This window comes from Prunus avium, chromosome 2, assembly GCF_965620075.1.
Source record: "Prunus avium chromosome 2, drPruAviu1.hap1.1, whole genome shotgun sequence".
Classification (NCBI taxonomy): Eukaryota; Viridiplantae; Streptophyta; class Magnoliopsida; order Rosales; family Rosaceae; genus Prunus; species Prunus avium.
This window is the reverse complement of record NC_142285.1, coordinates 43,803,155-43,824,643: the sequence shown is the minus strand read 5'-3', so window position 1 is coordinate 43,824,643 and position 21,489 is coordinate 43,803,155. Positions and strand designations below refer to the sequence as shown.

Below are 21,489 nucleotides of genomic sequence, written 5' to 3'. Positions count from 1 at the left end.
TGTGTATAAGACTCTGGATTAACGAATGCATAGTTATACTTGTGTGATGAATTAATTCTTCAAAGGGAAGACTCTGGATTAACGGATGCACATAGTTTGTGTTGTGATTAATTAATTCTAAGGGAAGACCCACCTGCTCCACACCACACAAACATATATAATTGAGTTGTGATTAATTAATTCTAAGGGAAGACCCACATGCACTAACCACACATATATATATATAAAATTGACTTCATAAATATGATATATAGTGATCGGGATATAGCTAATTAAGGTCAATAATGTTTAGTACAGTGAAAAAGAATTTTGATTTACAAACTAGTGATTTCAGGTTTGAATCTCCCATGACATCTCATAGTAGGGTGTGTGAGAAAATCCCATCATCCTACATAACTTTGGGAAAAAAAAGTCATCAAATAATTGATGCATACCTACATATGTTTGTTAGTTTAATTATCGAAACGTCTAACCACATATGTCCTCACCTAACCTCCCAGCTGTCCGCTGTCAGCTGTCCCCATGTCCCTAAGGCTCAGGTAACTTGGTGAACATGTATTAGTTTTATATACACTATACTAGAGAGAGAGAGAGAGAGAGAGAGAGTTATTATATATACCTCGTAGTTGTATAGTGTACTGTATCATTTGAGTTTGTAATTATCCTGTCTTGAATGCTCTTCATTTATTGCCAAAGGGGTTAGGTTTAGATCCTTCCACTATCCTCTCTGTTTTCTGTTTATGGTCCTTCAACCATCCTTTCATTATCTTCATTAATTTCGTAGGTGAAGGTCCAAATCCATCGTTTCACAACTTCAAGTGTATAGAACTAGTCTGCTTTTTTGGGTGCATAAATGGGCTGCCATTGTGGTTGATATTGATAGCAATCAATAAAAGTATATGCTTCCAGTTCCAGTATTTGTGGTCTCTCACAACTTTCATTCATATCTGATGGGTGAGGAGGATCAAGCAAGAAAGAATAATCTCATCAAAATGTTACTCTCTCTTCTCAATCCATTCGGGATCAAGCTACACTACTCATCCAAACGTGGTCAATATCAAAGGGATAATTATATTCTTGATCCCCAGCCCGAGATCAATCCTTCAACTTGGTGGTTGGTACCATTACCCGTCCACTGCATAGCTGAATCCGTGAAGAACCAACTGCCAGTTGTGCAATACCGGGACTTTCTCAAGATAAAAACAGGCCAACCAGCAGAAGCAGAAGATGACTCCAATAACAATGATCATATGTGTATTGTGTGCATGAACAGCATGGAAGGTAGCCAAGGGATCAGAAAACTCTGCAATTGTTCACATGCTTTTCACAAAGAGTGCTTAGATGTTTGGATCGATGAGGGTCAGCTCACATGTCCTCTCTGTAGATCTAACTTATTGCCTAATTCCACTCTAAAATCAAATCATCATCATCACCATAAGGAGATGGGAGAATTTGGAGAGGATCCACGGAGGGCCGAGAGGATGATTTACTTGTTTGGTGAGGATGAGCGTGCCTAAGCCTAGCACCAAAATGAGAGCTTCCAAGCTAGTTTTAAAAGGCTTTACGCTTATCATGTAGTCTCTTGAAACTTGTTTTTTTTGGTTTGTTTCAGAAATCAGAATGCCTTTTACGTATTCTTTCAAGTCTCAAACAAACAAATTACTGGAATTTTCAAATTGAATGTGGATGGATCTTGTAAACCTGCATCTGGTAATATTGGAGCTGGAGGTGTCCTCCGCGACTCCTCTGGAAATTGGATTAAGGGTTTTGCTGTGAATTTGGGAAATGGCCAAGTTCTTGAAGCTGAGTTATGGGGTCTATTTTTTGGTCTCAAAATGGCCTTGGATAAAGGTGTCAACAAGCTCATCATTGAAATGGACTCAGCACTTTGTGGGCTAGTGATGTACTGGTTGATGACTTGCTAGGGGTCCCTCGGGCCCGTCAGATTCCCTTTGACAAAGTCTAGTTGTTCTTTGGGGTTTATCCCCCCATTTCATCCAAAAAAATAAAAAATAAAAAATCTGAAAATGTTCATTTGTTTGTTTAACCTTGTTCTTTGATCTTCGATCTTCTTCCCACCCACTTGTCATATTTACTTATACATATGTAAACATAAGTAAATATAATATATAGATACTGGTTTTGTCAAAACTGTTTTGACAGTAAACCGAAATTGAGAAGAAAAAGAAAGAGGTGAGGAGGAAAAGCATGCAATAAGTGATGACCTCATCATGAGCATGACTCAAGATAAGATTTGTACGTTCCATCATTCGCTTGGACCCTACTTCTCAAAATCACTTCCCTAAAAGCCAGGCAAGATGGAGATGGACACCTCTTCATTTCATCAACACGTATATACAATATAGCTTTTTCTCGTGATCTAATTTTTAATGAATTTATTGTTGAAGGGATTAGTTTAGTTTAGGTTGATCCTTTCAGGATTTCACTATCAACTTTCATAATTGAATTTGAACATTGCATTCCTTTCACTATGTACAACAACTCTTTTTTGATGCATATCTGTTGGAATTTTTTGGTAATACTATACTAGTAGCAAATCACTCAAGAGATTAATATGCAAAGATAAGAGAAAGAGAATGAGAAATAAGAAGTGATGAACTCGAAGGTTTGGAGCAATTCAGACCAGACTTGTTTCTTTTTTTGTTTGTTTCATATTAGAATAGAGAGTAGCACTCTCTACAAAATAACTATTACAAGGCTCTTTAAAGCCCACAAGCTTGCTGGTTACCTTACCAACCAAAAGTAAAGACTGATATATCAGCCAATACAAACACCACCTACGTGTGGAGCTCGAGCTGTGTTTTTCTCTTCCAGAAAACACTCGAGCTGGTTTTAGTAGATAGACAATTTTTTTGTTAAAGTTATTACAACAAGAGCATTACACTAAGTTTAATACTCTGAGTCAGAACATGTATGATGTATGTATCTGTATCTGATGATGGACCCAGCAAGAAACATGTTGATCAAGAACATGAGCAGCAGCTCCTTCACCTTCAATACCTGTCCACTGAGTCCGTCAAGAACCTTACCAACTCCCAGTGGACCAGTGCTCCGCAATACCAAGACTTTGTTCATTTAGACTTTTGTGAAAGAACAAGTAATCTTTGTTCATTTACTCTACGTTAGTTTGTTCGTTTTTTGATGACCTTTGTTTGTTTGCATGGGATTTTGCAACCCTTGTTTAAGTCTACTATTTGTACGCATTTTCTATATGCCGATCTAATCCAAGATATTTACTAGCTAACTGAGATATTCCAAGAGATTGATTTGACTTTGGCTGGCATATGCGTCCACCGACCGTACGTCTCATTGTCAAAGCTAAGCCAAGCTAGCTAAGGTATCCATCACATGAATGAATAGGCAGGGCTGAGTCAATGCGTCCACCGACCCAAGACTTCCTCCTTCCACAGACTCTTTTTTGAAGTAGAAACAAAGCATTACTAGCTGAAAATGGGAGGTAGCTAGCCTAGCATACTTGCCACGTTGAGAAACCTCACTTTTTGTTCAATCAATAACAGAAAAGAAGACAAACAAGACTTTTTGAAGGCATGAATTTGATGATTAATTCAATGCTCAATTACCTACTGCAGTATTGTATATAATTTGACAAACATTATATGAGCAGAGCAGATATAATTGTAATAATATCTCATCTTCAATCCTCTTAGACTTGACTAGTACTTCATCATCATCTCATCTTCAATCAACTTTTAATTATTCATATTGCTTCCTTCAATTTCCAATATATCGCAACTGTACACAACATTAAACTATCCTCATCAATCCATAATATACACACACACATATATATATATCTATATATGGCGTTTATAATACTCCCAAGACTCCGGATTAACGAATGCATAGTTGTGTGATTAATATTAATTCTTCCAAGGGAAGACTCTGGATTAACGGATGCATTATGCATAGTTGTGATTAACTAATTTTTCAAAGGGAGAGCCACATGCGCCTTACACATATATAATTGACTTCATAAATATGATATATATTGACCTGGAGGGAGAGAGAGAGAGAGAGAGAGAGTTCTTATATATATATATATATATATATATATATAGAATAGTATCATTTGAGTATCTAATTACCGAGGGAACTTGCTGGCCTCTCAAACCTTACCCCTGTCTGTCTTGAATTTTTTCCAAAGGATTTAGGTTTAGATCCTTCCACTGTTCCACTACCCTTTTTTGTTTTCTGTTTTTGGTAAACCATCCTTTCACTATCTCTTCATTAATTCGTAGGTGAAGGTGGTTAGAATCAATCGTTTTCACAACTTAAAGAGTGTGCAATTATTAGCTAGTCTACTTTTTTGGGTGCATAAATTTAAATATATGGGGGGTTGCATTTGTGGTTGATACAGTATTTGTGATTGTGGTCTCTCACAACATTCATTCATATCTCAAGTACTGACTCTTCCTCATGGGTCAAGCAAGAAACAATATTCTCATCAAAATGTTACTCTTTCTTCTCAATAATCTACTCAGAATCAAGCTACACTACTCATCCAAACGCGTTCAATATCAAAAGGACAAGATTGATCATGATCCTGATCACCGGCCCGAGATGAATAGTTTGCCAGCAGCAGCTCCAGCTCCTTCGCCTTGGTGGTTGGTACCATTACCCGTCCACTGCATAGCTGAATCCGTGAAGAACCAACTGCCAGTGGTGCAATACGGGGACTTTCTCAAGATCAAAACAGGCCAAGCAGAAGCAGAAGCAGAAGATGACTCCAACAACAACGATCATATGTGTATTGTGTGCATGAATAGCATGGAAGGTAGCCAAGGGGTCAGAAAACTCTGCAATTGTTCACATGCTTTTCACAAAGAGTGCTTAGATGTTTGGATCGACGAGGGTCAGCTCACATGTCCTCTCTGTAGATCTGACCTATTGCCTAATTCCACATCAAAATCAAATCATCATCATCATCACCATAAGGAGATGGGAGAATTTATTAGAGAGGATCCATGGAGGGCAGAGAGGATGATTTACTTGTTTGGTGAGGATGAGCTAGCCTAAGCTTATAGCTATAGCACCAAAACTTGAGCTCACTCTGTCTGCACCAAGCTAGCTAGTTTTAATTATTATTCCATACGTGTTTCTCCAAGAGGGAATCGCAAGGCTTAACGCATATCATGTAGTCTCTTGAAACTTGTTTTTCTGTTTGTTTCAGAATCAGAAATCAGAAAGCCTTTTACGTATTCTTTGAAGTCTCTCAAACAAACAAATTACTCAGAGTTATTGATTTGTTTGTTTAACCTTGTTCTTTGATCTTCATCGATCCTACTTGTCATACTCATACTTACATATATGTATATATTATTATTAGATGTAAGTATATATATAGATAATGGGTTTGTCAGAATTGTTTTCACAGAGACAACGGAAACTGAGAAGAAAATTAAAGAAAGAGGTGATGAGGAGGAAAAGCATGCAAGTGGCTGGCCAGGGAGGATAGGATGGGATGCATAATGCATTCTCGTTCGGCGCAAAAGAAAAGAGACGACTTTTTTTATAAGGCACTAATTTGACGGTTTCCAAGTTGTAGGCATGCATGAAATCATACTAGTGCCTTCTAAAAAGTCCGTGATCCAGTACTCAAGAAAAGAAAAAGAAAAAAAGATTCCGTAACTTGACAAAGTCAAATATGTGAATCAATGCAATGCTCAATTGATGTGTGTACGGACCCGTATAGCTTAATTTACATTATAATTTTGAGTTATATATTTCAATACGGTAGCTGCTAGTCATATAGTTGATCTTGTATATTAATATTATTATAAGCATATATTCATGTACGGTGTACGTACTTGTAGATCAACCAAGAAACTGAAACGAGAGCCCTTACGTACATTGACTGGACTTCATGTGATATATTCAATCAATTTATTCATCAAATTGCTAGATTTCCAATATATTATACATATGCATACCCAATTAGTCCACATATACATATATATATATAGAGGAATGCTATTCACAATCGCTCAAAAGCGATTGTGGCCGAACTTGCTATACACGTGTCATGGCTAATGCGCTCTCAAAGTTAGCTATTAAAATAGTATAAAATATTACTATCACTTGCAGACAACTGCAACATCGGATACACAACAAGCATGCTGACATTCTCTCTCTACTTGTTACCAATTTTACCCCTCATAGGCTTTGTTGTTTTTTTTTTGTCGAAGGCTTTGTTGCCTTTACTAACTCCCTCACTTTTGTTTTTGGTCAGACTTTACTCTCTCATTCTAACTGTAGAAAGAAGAAAAGTTGCAGAGGCAGGAAGAAGAAAAGTTGGTCAAATCATTCATTTTGCAAATGCAAAAATTGGCTGAAAACTTAGTTTAGAGCTATACAGCTCTCTAATCTACAGTCTCCCAAATCATTAATAGCAATTACAAATAAATAGACCTTAAACGATAAACAGTTACTTTTGACAATTGATTAAATCTCCTTCCCCTCCAAATTCCACACATGAAAAGGAATACCATCACTTGCTTGCTGCATTTGGGCATGAACCTTCCATTCTATTAGGCAGTCCAATATTTTTGTGAACCTGTAAAATTTACAATGAAGATGTAATTGATATGCAAAATGACAAAAATTTACAAATGATAATAGAACTTAAAAGAAAATATCAACATTGTTAAAATCTTTACACTACCTTTTTTTTCCTCGTATTTTTTGTCTCTATTCCAGACTTTATTCTCTTAGGAGCTCCTTTTGTCTTCGAAACTTGTGGGTCAAGCACTGATATTGCATGCATATTATCATACATATTCTCACCATCATGTAGTTCACACGTGAGATTTTCTGGGGTTTTGAGAGATTGATTAGCCATTGCACATTTTTTCAAGGCTTCTTTGATTGCAAGATATGCAATTTCAAAACTTTCTTGAGATATTGACCCCTCAGTACTCAACTCGGTAGCTTCTTGAAACAATTCATCAAAACGTTGTTTCTTGGACTTAAGGTCTTTTGGGATATGGTTTATGGTATATATGTTCTTCACACTTTTAGTCCACCGCTCCAATATATAGTGAGATGGGATGTGAAAAATTCCCAAAGATTGGAGTACAGACATAGCATGTCTACAAAGAAATCCCATGTATTCAAATAGATGACAAAAACAATAAATCTCAGAATGTCTTGCATCCCATACTACCATGAACTCATATTTTTTCTCAAAGTCTTGAACTTTAAAAGTCTTACTCATATTGTCTTCACTTTCTTTTAGAGCATAACATCCTCCAACTCCTAAAACCTCAACTTGAAACTTCTTAAGAACTTCATGTGTGTAAACTATGGACATTTGTTTTTCAAAAGGTGATGGAGACTTCAAAGCGGGCTCTTTATGCCTTGTATTAAAATCTGCCTGAGCTTCTTTTTCATACCTATCTTGTAGAGCCACCTTATATTGTTCAACAAACTCTTTTAAAGCTGTTTTCTTATTCACATATTTATCAAAAAAAGAGTTTATACTTTCAGAACGTTGAGTTGTAGACATTCCAGCAAAAAATGTGTCTCTCATATAAGCGGGCACCCAATGTAAACGATCTTCAAATAAAGATGCAAGCCATTCATCTTTATGAAGCTCAAATCTTTCCATCAAATCCCACCATCTTCTCTCAAAATCTTCACATGTCCATGAATATTTAACACATCTATTGAATACTCTAATAAAATCTTCATGTTTTTTAATAACATGACTAAGCTTTTCGGGGACTTTTTTCAATATGTGCCATAGACAAAAGCGATGTCGTGAGTTTGGAAATACCTTTGCAATAGCCGATTTCATGGCTTTGTCCTGATCAGTTAGTATAGCTGTTGGAGGTTTTCCACCCATTGCTCTAATCCATGTTTGCATTAACCAAACAAATGTTGATGTAGTCTCATCTGCAAGCAATGCACATCCAAGTAGTATAGATTGAAGATGGTTATTCACACCAATAAAAGGAGCAAATGGCATCTTGTATTTATTTGTGATATATGTAGTATCAAATGAAACGACATCTCCGAAAATCTTGTAATCGTCACGACCTTTTGCATCAACCCAAAAAACATTTTTCAGACGTTGGTTTTCATCTAAATCCATTGCATAAAAGAAATTAGGGTTCTCTTCTTGCATATGCATAAAATGCTCAAGCATAGCTTTAGCATCCCCTGATGCTAATTCTAAACGCCTATCTTTATCAAGAAGATTTCGAACATCCTTTTCCATAAATCCAATACTTTCATATCCCCCATGTCGTTTGGCCATTGCAGCAAAAATCTTACTTGTTTTTACACCAACTGCATGTAAATCATCAATACTACTTTTGTCCATAGAGGAAATACTCCTATGACATGGAAGATAGTGTGCATAGTTGGGACAAAGTTCGTGGTTATGTTCTTTGATAAAATTATGAACAACCCATTTATGATCCTTCATTTTTTTCACATGCAAGGTTGCTTTACAATCTATTTTAAAGCAAGATCGTGGATTAGAAGCATCATAATCTCGTTTCTTTCCATGTCTAGTACACCCAAACTTCACATCAATAAATTCTTTAGATGCCTTTGATCGACGACTGGTTTTAATTGCGGCACCAAATCCTATCAATTTTGCATACTTTAAATAAAAAGATTTTGCCTCTTCATGTGAAACAAATTCCATGCCAATGTAAGGTTCTAATACTTTGTCTTTTTCATCAACACCCTCTTCAACATCTATTAAATTTTCATCCACATATACATCAACATCCTCATCACACTCTTCAACATTTTTGTTTAGATCAATATTTAGGCTCATTGTCACCTACATCAATATAGGGAAAAAAAATATTTATCAAAGAACAACTGAATTGATACCATCACTATATAATGATATCCAAAAATAAATTACCTTAACAAATTTGGTAATACATACATATAGAAGAAAAAAGAAGATTACCTGATGACAAAGAATTTGTCTTCTCTTCACAAGCAATAATATGACGCCTTTTGTCTCTAGCAACTTTTCTTCTTCCTGACTCTGCAACTTTTCTTTTTTCTACAATAAGAATGAGAGAGTAAAGTCTGACCAAAAACAAAAGTGAGGGAGTTAGTAAAGGCAACAAAGCCTTCGACAAAAAAAAAGCAACAAAGCCTATGAGGGGTAAAATTGGTAACAAGTAGAGAGAGAATGTCAGCATGCGTGTTGTGTATCCGATGCTGCAGTTGTCTGCAAGTGATAGTAATATTTTATACTATTTTAATAGCTAACTTTGAGAGCGCATTAGCCATGACACGCGTATAGCAAGTTCGGCCACAATCGCTTTTGAGCGATTGTGAATAGCATTCCTCAATTTGTAAATGCATTCACTAATTCCAAAGTCTTCTGAATATATAAACACCACCACTATGTCCACTCCATATATATATATATGAGGAATGCTATTCACAATCGCTCAAAAGCGATTGTGGCCGAACTTGCTATACGCGTGTCATGGCTAATGCGCTCTCAAAGTTAGCTATTAAAATAGTATAAAATATTACTATCACTTGCAGACAACTGCAGCATCGGATACACAACACGCATGCTGACATTCTCTCTCTACTTGTTACCAATTTTACCCCTCATAGGCTTTGTTGCTTTTTTTTTGTCGAAGGCTTTGTTGCCTTTACTAACTCCCTCACTTTTGTTTTTGGTCAGACTTTACTCTCTCATTCTTATTGTAGAAAAAAGAAAAGTTGCAGAGTCAGGAAGAAGAAAAGTTGCTAGAGACAAAAGGCGTCATATTATTGCTTGTGAAGAGAAGACAAATTCTTTGTCATCAGGTAATCTTCTTTTTTCTTCTATATGTATGTATTACCAAATTTGTTAAGGTAATTTATTTTTGGATATCATTATATAGTGATGGTATCAATTCAGTTGTTCTTTGATAAATATTTTTTTTCCCTATATTGATGTAGGTGACAATGAGCCTAAATATTGATCTAAACAAAAATGTTGAAGAGTGTGATGAGGATGTTGATGTATATGTGGATGAAAATTTAATAGATGTTGAAGAGGGTGTTGATGAAAAAGACAAAGTATTAGAACCTTACATTGGCATGGAATTTGTTTCACATGAAGAGGCAAAATCTTTTTATTTAAAGTATGCAAAATTGATAGGATTTGGTGCCGCAATTAAAACCAGTCGTCGATCAAAGGCATCTAAAGAATTTATTGATGTGAAGTTTGGGTGTACTAGACATGGAAAGAAACGAGATTATGATGCTTCTAATCCACGATCTTGCTTTAAAATAGATTGTAAAGCAACCTTGCATGTGAAAAAAATGAAGGATCATAAATGGGTTGTTCATAATTTTATCAAAGAACATAACCACGAACTTTGTCCCAACTATGCACACTATCTTCCATGTCATAGGAGTATTTCCTCTATGGACAAAAGTAGTATTGATGATTTACATGCAGTTGGTGTAAAAACAAGTAAGATTTTTGCTGCAATGGCCAAACGACATGGGGGATATGAAAGTATTGGATTTATGGAAAAGGATGTTCGAAATCTTCTTGATAAAGATAGGCGTTTAGAATTAGCATCAGGGGATGCTAAAGCTATGCTTGAGCATTTTATGCATATGCAAGAAGAGAACCCTAATTTCTTTTATGCAATGGATTTAGATGAAAACCAACGTCTGAAAAATGTTTTTTGGGTTGATGCAAAAGGTCGTGACGATTACAAGATTTTCGGAGATGTCGTTTCATTTGATACTACATATATCACAAATAAATACAAGATGCCATTTGCTCCTTTTATTGGTGTGAATAACCATCTTCAATCTATACTACTTGGATGTGCATTGCTTGCAGATGAGACTACATCAACATTTGTTTGGTTAATGCAAACATGGATTAGAGCAATGGGTGGAAAACCTCCAACAGCTATACTAACTGATCAGGACAAAGCCATGAAATCGGCTATTGCAAAGGTATTTCCAAACTCACGACATCGCTTTTGTCTATGGCACATATTGAAAAAAGTCCCCGAAAAGCTTAGTCATGTTATTAAAAAACATGAAGATTTTATTAGAGTATTCAATAGATGTGTTAAATATTCATGGACATGTGAAGATTTTGAGAGAAGATGGTGGGATTTGATGGAAAGATTTGAGCTTCATAAAGATGAATGGCTTGCATCTTTATTTGAAGATCGTTTACATTGGGTGCCCGCTTATATGAGAGACACATTTTTTGCTGGAATGTCTACAACTCAACGTTCTGAAAGTATAAACTCTTTTTTTGATAAATATGTGAATAAGAAAACAGCTTTAAAAGAGTTTGTTGAACAATATAAGGTGGCTCTACAAGATAGGTATGAAAAAGAAGCTCAGGCAGATTTTAATACAAGGCATAAAGAGCCCGCTTTGAAGTCTCCATCACCTTTTGAAAAACAAATGTCCATAGTTTACACACATGAAGTTCTTAAGAAGTTTCAAGTTGAGGTTTTAGGAGTTGGAGGATGTTATGCTCTAAAAGAAAGTGAAGACAATATGAGTAAGACTTTTAAAGTTCAAGACTTTGAGAAAAAATATGAGTTCATGGTAGTATGGGATGCAAGAAATTCTGAGATTTATTGTTTTTGTCATCTATTTGAATACATGGGATTTCTTTGTAGACATGCTATGTCTGTACTCCAATCTTTGGGAATTTTTCACATCCCATCTCACTATATATTGGAGCGGTGGACTAAAAGTGTGAAGAACATATATACCATAAACCATATCCCAAAAGACCTTAAGTCCAAGAAACAACGTTTTGATGAATTGTTTCAAGAAGCTACCGAGTTGAGTACTGAGGGGTCAATATCTCAAGAAAGTTTTGAAATTGCATATCTTGCAATCAAAGAAGCCTTGAAAAAATGTGCAATGGCTAATCAATCTCTCAAAACCCCAGAAAATCTCACGTGTGAACTACATGATGGTGAGAATATGTATGATAATATGCATGCAATATCAGTGCTTGACCCACAAGTTTCGAAGACAAAAGGAGCTCCTAAGAGAATAAAGTCTGGAATAGAGACAAAAAATACGAGGAAAAAAAAGGTAGTGTAAAGATTTTAACAATGTTGATATTTTCTTTTAAGTTCTATTATCATTTGTAAATTTTTGTCATTTTGCATATCAATTACATCTTCATTGTAAATTTTACAGGTTCACAAAAATATTGGACTGCCTAATAGAATGGAAGGTTCATGCCCAAATGCAGCAAGCAAGTGATGGTATTCCTTTTCATGTGTGGAATTTGGAGGGGAAGGAGATTTAATCAATTGTCAAAAGTAACTGTTTATCGTTTAAGGTCTATTTATTTGTAATTGCTATTAATGATTTGGGAGACTGTAGATTAGAGAGCTGTATAGCTCTAAACTAAGTTTTCAGCCAATTTTTGCATTTGCAAAATGAATGATTTGACCAACTTTTCTTCTTCCTGCCTCTGCAACTTTTCTTCTTTCTACAGTTAGAATGAGAGAGTAAAGTCTGACCAAAAACAAAAGTGAGGGAGTTAGTAAAGGCAACAAAGCCTTCGACAAAAAAAAAACAACAAAGCCTATGAGGGGTAAAATTGGTAACAAGTAGAGAGAGAATGTCAGCATGCTTGTTGTGTATCCGATGTTGCAGTTGTCTGCAAGTGATAGTAATATTTTATACTATTTTAATAGCTAACTTTGAGAGCGCATTAGCCATGACACGTGTATAGCAAGTTCGGCCACAATCGCTTTTGAGCGATTGTGAATAGCATTCCTCTTACAAATTACATGTAAAGTAGTTATATATAGTTCAGTTCAGGCGACTTATTGATCATGTATAGTTTTTACAATGCTTGAGTCACTATCCAATTCTAGTGCGGTATCTGATCCCTTTTTATAGTAAATGAGATTTAGACTCAATCCAGAATTATACAAATAAAACACGACAGAATCATGCTTGGTAAACATATTTAGTTGGTCTGAAAGCAGAATCAGCTTTCTTTAGTATTATATGTTGTGTAGTTGTTGTATTTGAGGAAGAACAAGCAGTAGGAACCCAAAAAAAATAAACACAATAGGTAGGTAGGGGTTGTCTTTGTGCTCCAAACATTAAATATGTTTCCAATTGGGTTTTTGTGATGGTGGTCTCTCAGAACAATAACACATGTATCTGATGATGGGCGCGCCAAGCAAGAAACTACAACATGCTCATCAAAATGTTGCTCTCTCTTCTTCTTGTTAGTTGATGGGAGAAGAGAGGCTTAGAGAATAGTTGATTTATTTAGGACAATATTCTTTTATGTGGAATAAAAAGCTTTTTTGAAAGGGTAACAAGATAATTTTATTTTATTGATTGAAATAAGAAGGGTACAAAGCTTTAGAATTGGTTGGATACAAGGGTTGGCTAAAGGGAGTTGTTAGGCAGCTGTAGATTTCAAGTTTTCCTTGATTACAATTTTGTATAGGCATCAAGCCTATATATAGGAGATTACAACCGACATAGCACAAGTTCCACCGACTTGGCTTGTACATTTACAGCCACTAGATTATATAACTTTCTAGACTTAACTATATTATTCTAATATAATATCTAGTTAATGTAGTCTTGCTCTAGAGAATTCCTCCATTGATATTTGTCTTTAGCCATAATTTTTTACATGATTCTAGATTTATTTAGTTATAGTTAATAGATATTTTACTTTCTCTCAATCTTTCTTGATTTTTCTAGATTATTCAAGACATTTCTATATTATTCTAGTACAAATGTGTATTACTTTTTAACACTTCTCAATCTACTCAACATGATCAAGATACACTATCACTTCTCATTCAAACCTGATCAATATCACAAGAATAATAATCATACGCTTGATGATCATGGTCATCAGCTGGTCGAGAATAATCTGGCAGAGGCAGCAGCTCCTTCACCTTGGTTGGTGCCATTACCGGTTCAATGCATAGCTGAATTCATCAAGAACCGACTCCCGGTGGTGCAATACAGGGACTTTCTCAAGATCAAAACAGGCCAACCAGAAGCAGATGAGCCCAGTAATAAAAATATGTGTATTGTGTGCATGAACAGCATGGAAGAGGGTAGCCAAGCGGTCAGAGAGCCATGCAATTGCTCGCATGCTTTTCATAAAGAGTGCTTGGATGTTTGGATTGATGAGGGTCAGCTAACATGTCCTCTCTGTAGATCTGAGCTAATGCCTAATTCTACTCCGAAAACGAAAGACCATAAGGAGATGGGAGATTTTGAAGAGGATGATCCATGGAGGGCGGAGAGGATGGTTTACTTGTTTGGTGAGGATCACCTGATGAGCTATAGCATTTGGCAGATTAGACAATCCATCACTTATGTCATTTTGGATGACCAAAACTTGAGCTTACTTTGTAATTTTGATTACATTTCCTGTTGTTTCTTTCTTCTTTCATCTTCTTCCAACTTATCATACGTACATATATAACATTTAGGGTTGTCAGAATTTTTTTCGACAGATAGACTGGAATATTGAGAAAAAATTGAGGTTAGTAAAAGCGTGCAAGTTGCCTTGTACTCTTTCTGGTTACTTTTCCCACATAGCCCAAACGCTTCTTATGGCCCAAATGGCCCAATATTACGTCAACTGATAAATTAATATGTTACAAAAATTTCATACAAAGCAATATTATGCGGTGTAGTCGAATACATGACTTCGAATATACGGTAAATATTTATCATTACTTGAGCTACAAGCTCCTTCGTATCTTTCTTTTTTAATTTTTTAAATAGAGGATATTCATATAGTCTCTTTTTTGGTTCAAATATTCATATATTTTTGATTGATTGTTTTTGTTGTTGTTTATTTATTTATTTATTTATTAATAAATTGATCTACTCCAAAATAGCCGAAGAAATGTAGAGCGAATAAAAATGAGAATAATATATGATAAATGTTCATCATTACTTAAGCTACAAGCTCTTTCGTATCTGTATTATGTCAACTTGATAAATGCATGATATTCATATAGTCTTATTTTTTTTTAATAGAGGATATTCATATAGTCTCTTTTTTGGGTCAAATATTCATATATTCTTGATTGATTGTTCTTGTTGTTGTTTTTTATTTATTTATTAATAAATTGATCTACTCCAAAATAGCCGAAGAAACGTAGCGCGAATAAAAATGAGAATAATATACGATACTGATGCCCTCAAATTCCCACCTCTTATTTTTCCTGTTTTCGTCTTCTCCATCTTCTTGTTGACTCACAGACACAGAGAATGGGCCTCATCACCAAAATTCCGTCATTCTTTCGATCAAACATGAACCACCATTGTTGTTATTATCATCTTCATAATTGTTGACATGCCACCGCCGCCGCAACCACCAATCAGAAACAACCACACCAACCTACTCCAAAACCCCAACAACAACCTCCCAACCCTACCCGATCTCCTCCTCACGGCCCTCTCCTTCTGTTTCCTCTTCTCTTCCTCCACCACCAGAGCTACCCTCTTCTCCAAAACCCCATTTCTTCATTTCCCTTCCTCCCCTCGCCGCTTTCTCAAAATCCCCATCATGTCCCTCCACCACTTCGCCACCCCACAGTCCCTCTCCGACTGGCTCAAGCCGCGCCTGCTCTCTGACTCTCTGGCCTCGTGGGGGGTCAAGCCCGGCACCAAAAACGTCCACAACCTCTGGCTCGAGCTCTCCGAAGGCGAAAGCTCTCTAGCCGACTCAACCCCTCCGGTTCGAACTGTTCACGTCGTCACGGTACGGATAATCGACGATAAATTCCGGGTCTTGGTCGAAGCCCACCAAGAATTATCGGACGGTAGCGTCCGAAGCCGAGGCCGGCCCTTGTCGGAGAAAATGAAACCCGGCGAGGACCCCGAATCGGCAGCGAACCGGGCGGTTATGGAAGAGCTCGGTTCGATTTTAAATGGGTCGGTGAAAGATTCGGGAAATATTGGCATTCTAAAAATTGTTCCGGGTTCGTATGAGAAGAAGGTGGAGGAGCGTCATTCGGCGTCGTATCCGGGCTTGCCGGCATGCTACGTTTTGCATTCGGTGGATGCTTGGGTGGATGGTTTACCAGAAGGAGAGTTTTGCACTGAGGAGGAGCATGAGTATGCGAATTGCGGAGAGATGAGTATTGCTCACGAGGCTGTGTCTGTCAAGAAGCATTTTTGGAAATGGGTTAGTCTTAATTCAGTAAGATCTTGATTTGGTTTTCTGAGCTTGAGCTCAATTTCGTGACTTTTTTTGTAGTCTTGATTCAGAAAAAAAAAAGGCTTCTTCACAAATTCACATTGTAATGCAGTAATGGTATGTTTCTTTCAATTGCTGGGTTAGAGTAGGTATGATGTAGGTCTTATTAAGATACTTAACCTTAAAAATCCTGTAAGATAATGTTATGAGCTTTTTAGCTACAATTTATTGCGTAGTTCATGTCTTTTTTACCATTTGAGAGAACTGCTTGATTCAGTTTTCAGTTCGGATATATGTATTACTTTTGCTTTGAATCAGTAATGAAGAAAAGTACAAACTTTCTTGTATGTTTTAAGATTGCGTGGTTGTGGTAATTTTTGCTTCAGCCGTATATCTCCATGTTTTCCTTGCAGGTTTTAGTGTGCACGATTTCTGACTTGATGATTCAATGTCAAACTCCTTGTTTTGTTTGTCTTTTGGGAGTTGATTACTAGTCACATACTCACACGTGTAGAGGGACTTGAGAATGCATTGGCCTTAGGATCCAATAATGGTTTTTTGGGGAAGCATGTGATAGAAGGCTGACAGTCATAGATCTCTGAGTTTGCAAATTAAATGAATGAGACCACTTAAACAAAGAAGCATACTGGCAACAGCTTGAATTTGAGTAAATTAAAGGCATTGGATTGACCAGTTAGTCGTACCCAATGAACTCTGTCAATGATTTAATCATTTGATAATCTACAAATGAATACTTGACGAAGGTGTTGGTTTACTTGCGTTTAAGTGAGAGCAAAGAGATTGTGGTTAAAATAAATTGGTGTTGCGTTAACTTAGCCCTTGTTTACAGTTTTTAATAGCTTGTCTCGAAATGTCATAAATCCTTTAGTCAGGAATGGAGGTTCAAATGCAGGTTAAGAGTATAGTAGCAGAGGCAGCTAGTTGATATAGATATAGATAGAGGGAGAAGTATTCCAGTGATTTCTATCTACAGCTTCACTTTCTTTTTAGGAACTGGCGCTACAAATCATTCCCTTTGAGTTCTGTAGTTGAATATGAGTTATATATATATATATATAACATATGCACTCAAAGGTCTTGAATATCCCATTTAGTGTTTGGTTATGTCTAGATCTTGAATCCTTTATGTCCCTCGCTTCAAGATTGGAAATGGATTTTAGTATTCTTATTCAGTATGCTGATATAATAATTTGGATATATAGAAATCTTCCTTCCAGTTCATGGTCACCCTTGAATCTGGATCAGCTTATTGGAAGTTTTACCATAGAGATGGACCTTTGGTTGGTTGTTGCCTACTTAAGATCGATTACCTTGTTGTTCATTAACTTGTGTGTCAACTAACAACTGTTGCAGTATTTGTCTGTAGAATGTTGACATTTTATTAACTCAAATCATTTGTGTTTCATCTTGAACTTTAGCATTTCACGATTCTATTGTGCCTGTAAAATGCATTGCATTACTACATAGCAGAAGGATTCATAGGCTGTGAGTAACAGAGGCAGGGTTTCGAGTCCTTGTAGTTCGGACACTATGCTAATTTTTGTGTGTATGGCAAGTTAAGTTTGAATTTAGGCCTATTCATATGCAGTAGCAGTTAGTTTTGTATGAAAGGAAATCATGTTTAAGATGATGGAAGAAAAACAAGTAGAATTTGATTTTGTTGGCATGCTTTGAGCTCTCTGTTTTTAGTGTGCTTCTCCCTCCCTGACTCCCACATGGCGCTGTTTCTCTGTCTGGGGAAATAAAGTTGGATTGGATGGCTCTTTATGTTGTGGAAGGACATAAAAATCTGCTTCCGTTGTGTCAATAAGCTTGTGGAAATGAAGTCACTCTTGTAGTTTTCTTGTAAAATTTATGGTCTTGATTGAATTACCGGATGGATGGTGAAACGCATTTCCAAAAGCAGTTTTGTCGTGAAGTTTGTGAGGTTCTTTAAGCTATTCAGTCATTGTGTGGGGAACATATCAGGCAAGGAGACGCTAGCTTTCTTTCGTATCCTTAAAAAGTAGTGTTACTTTTGAAATTTGTGGAACCAGATTTTTTCTTTTGGGTTTAGAATTATTTGTTTCCTTTTGCTTTTGAAGACGCAGGGAAAGCTTTTTTTGTCAGCATCTTAAATTTTCAAGTATTGAAGAGTTTCTGTGTTGCAAGATGCCAAGATGCCAAGATGGTAGTGCAGTGCAGTGCTTGAGTGTGAACTAATAATACTCTGATTTATTAGCTATCATTTGTCGCTTTCACCTGCCATCTAAGGTTAATTTGCTAATTGAAGGAACCAAAAAGGTTAATTTCAAAGTTAATCAAACTGGAGGCGGTCAAAGGTGAAAATGCATCCACTTCCTCCTCCCTCAAAAGGCTGTAAAGCTGTAAAGCCAAAGCATATTACTATTTGTCATACATTTGATTTGCTCCTATAATCTATTGAAGTCTCTGTTGGGCAGTTCCCTTGTTACCCAAAAAAATTCGATTATAATTTTAAAGCGGTCAATGAGTTGACTAATCCTAGTTTACTTGGAAAGAGCCAAGAGAGAGAAAAAAGAAGTAAAATCAAATGAGTTTTCTGCCCAGAATTAGCACATTTCTGCAGTATATTCAATAGACAAAAGCCGTATAAATTTCCAAGTCAAGCTTCAAGGAAGATACAGTATATTTCACATAAAGATTCTGCCAAAAGAGGCAAAGAAAGAGTCCATATATGCATTAAGCCATTTTCATGTGATTGCTAATTTAAAGGCAAGGGTTGAAGTGTAAATTTGGAGATTCCTTAACGAAGAAAATAATGGATTTCTCTCCTTTTTCTCTTCTTTTTCTTGTTGGCATCTCACCTATCATTACCTCTTTTATGTCTTTTTCCGGCAATCCTTCCTTTCTCCTCCTCATGCCCACAAGCACAAGCAAAGTAGCAAAGTAGCAAAGTAGCAAAGTAGCAAAGCAGAACAGCAACAACTCCTCATCCATCCTTGCCTTCCCAAAATTAAACCCACTACTCAAAAAAGAATCTATGGCATCAACCCATTTCTGAGTTTCTCTTCTCATCACCTCTGGCCTTAATTTCTATGTATTTCTACCCATCACCTTTAGCCTTAAGATACAATAGAGTTAGGCAAGCTTTTCATTCTCACTTATATATGATCAATACATGCAGTCCTATATATCAATCATATATGATTGCTAATTTACAAACACTTCAGAGGAACAGAGCAAGATACATACGTGATCAACCAAATATTAATCAAAAACCAATCAATATATAGAAATAAAAAAAATGAACAACTCAATGTAGGCAGGCTAGTAATGATGTCATGTTAGAAGTAGATCAAGCAGTATTTCAGACGGTGGTAGAACACTGAGTTCCTTGCCTTGAAGTGAGTGGACCAGTTGGGATAGAAGGACCAAAAGCCATGACAGCAAGACAGTCCACGTTCACTCTGTACTTCCCGGAGACCCAAGTCCCGACCTTCCATCGAAGCCTCCCGATCACTTTGAGGTTTAAAACCAGTCTACCAGCCGTTTGGTCACGCCCTACTTCATAACCAAAGGAGGGAGCCACAGGCAGACCCGTTCCCACCAAAGAAGCTGTCAAGACATTGCTGTCTTGATGTCCTTGGTAGAAGGGAGGAAGAGAAGTGTAAACAGTGATTTGTTGACCCTTGTACGCAGCATACACTTTAAGCTCGTCGTAGTAAATCCCAACTTTCTGGTTTGGGTTCTTGGAAAGCAGAGTGAGCTGAACAGAGGAGTTGAGAAGGTGGCCGCCTGAGAGGTTGAGCTGGTAGATATCGGCTTCTTTGAGTGAGAACTCTGGTTTGGTGGGGTGCAGGATAAGCCAAACAAGTAATATGATAGACAGAATTGTGGTGGAAAGTGTAGAGAATACCAGGAATAGCTTCTTGTAGAGCTTTCCAATGTTCAGTCCTTGCTTATTGCCACAGTGTTTAGGAGATTTTGTGAGGGCTTGAGACATTTGCAGGAAGAGATAAGAGATTGGTTTTCAGAGAGAGAGAGAGAGAGAGAGAAGGTTTACAGGGCTAAGCAAGAGGAGGGAGATGATGGGGTTAATAAAGAGAGCACTAGGAAGCAGAAAGTAGCAATAATTTTGCTCTCTCTTGGACTTTTGACTGGCAGCTCCTCCGGACTTGGCTGTAATATATTTACTTGTAAACTTCTGGAATGCCCTCCGAATTTAAAAGTTCAATTAAAATGTTTAGGTATTAACCTTTAATATGTTATGTTGTTAAATCGTAATTTTGTACTATTATTAATTTAATTAGGAGGATTCGTGTATGGATGTGTGATTTTAGATTAGCGGTTAGCAGTATAGCACACACTTTTAGATATCTAAAAAGAAAATATTAGGTGTTTGCGTAAATCATATAATCAACCATTGGATTATTAGAACATCCATTAATGTTGGCCATGTTCGAATCCTTGATGTGTATCAATCCAACACATCTGGTAGGGTTGTTCTGGCATGATTTATGAATGGGCCAAGCCGGTGTGGGGAGCGAGCTTAGCCTTTTCCTAAAAGCAAATTAGATAGGTTGCTACATATATTCGCCAACTTACTAACTTGCAATTGCAAAAAGTTGCATGTTTGAATAGTGCGCAGTGAGAATGACAGGAAAAATGCAGAAAGTCGTGCTACTTCAGTAAACCCCTTTGCGGCTTTAGAGTTGAAAACAACTTAGGACTTAAGAAGATAATTTCTTGTTAATTAGGAAAACAGAGTAATCAATTTGCCTTTTTATAATATGCCTTGATTGATTCATGAATATTCGAGGCTCCTCTTCATTTCATTCATTGTCTTTTTGTTATTTTCATCTGCATGGCAATCACAGTGGTTATTGAATCCAGGGTATAAAATCAGTCAATATGAAGACAAATAAACATGATTCATGAATATACAGGCTCTGTGCTGCTATCTTAGAGAAGCCATGCAACCAATTTTATTAGTTTAATTTATTTATGTACACTTCTCATATCCTATTATGCTTTAACAAGAATTATAATGTGAATTAGAGCTACCATGATGATCAAAAGCAGAGGATACGAAGAATATCTGTCTTAGCCAGAATCAGAGATTGGAGAAACTTTTGGAATAATTGAGAGGAAAGTGAAGGCTTTTAATTTATAAAAGTGCAATAAGAGATAGCATAGCCAATAGCTGATAGCCTTTTCTTGTTGATTGAACATGAGTGAGAAATTTGTCCTCCCTATTTCTAGTAAATGCAAGATGGTCATTAAAA

General features: G+C 36.5%; 6 protein-coding genes across 6 annotated transcripts; 4 read left to right on the top strand and 2 right to left on the bottom strand.

The window, feature by feature from the left end:
• The first annotated feature begins 649 nt into the window (after positions 1-649).
• LOC110749556 (uncharacterized) lies at positions 650-1,700 on the top strand. Its single transcript, XM_021949674.2, has one exon. The coding sequence runs from the start codon at positions 900-902 to the stop codon at positions 1,515-1,517; it is 618 nt and encodes a 205-aa protein (XP_021805366.2). The 5' UTR covers positions 650-899; the 3' UTR covers positions 1,518-1,700.
• Positions 1,701-4,380: 2,680 nt separating this feature from the next.
• Positions 4,381-5,240, top strand: LOC110749557 (E3 ubiquitin-protein ligase ATL15-like). Its single transcript, XM_021949675.2, has one exon. It carries the CDS (start codon positions 4,459-4,461, stop codon positions 5,056-5,058), a length of 600 nt encoding a protein of 199 aa, XP_021805367.2. The 5' UTR covers positions 4,381-4,458; the 3' UTR covers positions 5,059-5,240.
• A 1,178-nt stretch (positions 5,241-6,418) lies between these two features.
• LOC148297083 (protein FAR-RED IMPAIRED RESPONSE 1-like) lies at positions 6,419-8,923 on the bottom strand. Its single transcript, XM_088249460.1, has 3 exons — positions 7,817-8,923; positions 6,704-6,852; positions 6,419-6,595 (listed from the first exon to the last, which is right to left on the bottom strand). Exons 1-2 carry the CDS (start codon positions 8,828-8,830, stop codon positions 6,742-6,744), a joined length of 1,125 nt encoding a protein of 374 aa, XP_088105586.1. The 5' UTR covers positions 8,831-8,923; the 3' UTR covers positions 6,419-6,595; positions 6,704-6,741.
• A 962-nt stretch (positions 8,924-9,885) lies between these two features.
• Positions 9,886-12,384, top strand: LOC148297082 (protein FAR-RED IMPAIRED RESPONSE 1-like). The gene is made up of 3 exons (XM_088249446.1): positions 9,886-10,992; positions 11,957-12,105; positions 12,214-12,384. The coding sequence occupies exons 1-2, from the start codon at positions 9,979-9,981 to the stop codon at positions 12,065-12,067; spliced, it is 1,125 nt and encodes a 374-aa protein (XP_088105572.1). The 5' UTR covers positions 9,886-9,978; the 3' UTR covers positions 12,068-12,105; positions 12,214-12,384.
• A 2,795-nt stretch (positions 12,385-15,179) lies between these two features.
• Positions 15,180-16,569, top strand: LOC110749671 (RING-H2 zinc finger protein). The gene has a single exon (XM_021949826.2). It carries the CDS (start codon positions 15,377-15,379, stop codon positions 16,235-16,237), a length of 861 nt encoding a protein of 286 aa, XP_021805518.1. The 5' UTR covers positions 15,180-15,376; the 3' UTR covers positions 16,238-16,569.
• Positions 16,570-19,342: 2,773 nt separating this feature from the next.
• Positions 19,343-20,361, bottom strand: LOC110749546 (Late embryogenesis abundant (LEA) hydroxyproline-rich glycoprotein family). The gene has a single exon (XM_021949660.2). The coding sequence runs from the start codon at positions 20,205-20,207 to the stop codon at positions 19,572-19,574; it is 636 nt and encodes a 211-aa protein (XP_021805352.1). The 5' UTR covers positions 20,208-20,361; the 3' UTR covers positions 19,343-19,571.
• Between the last annotated feature and the right edge of the window lie 1,128 nt (positions 20,362-21,489).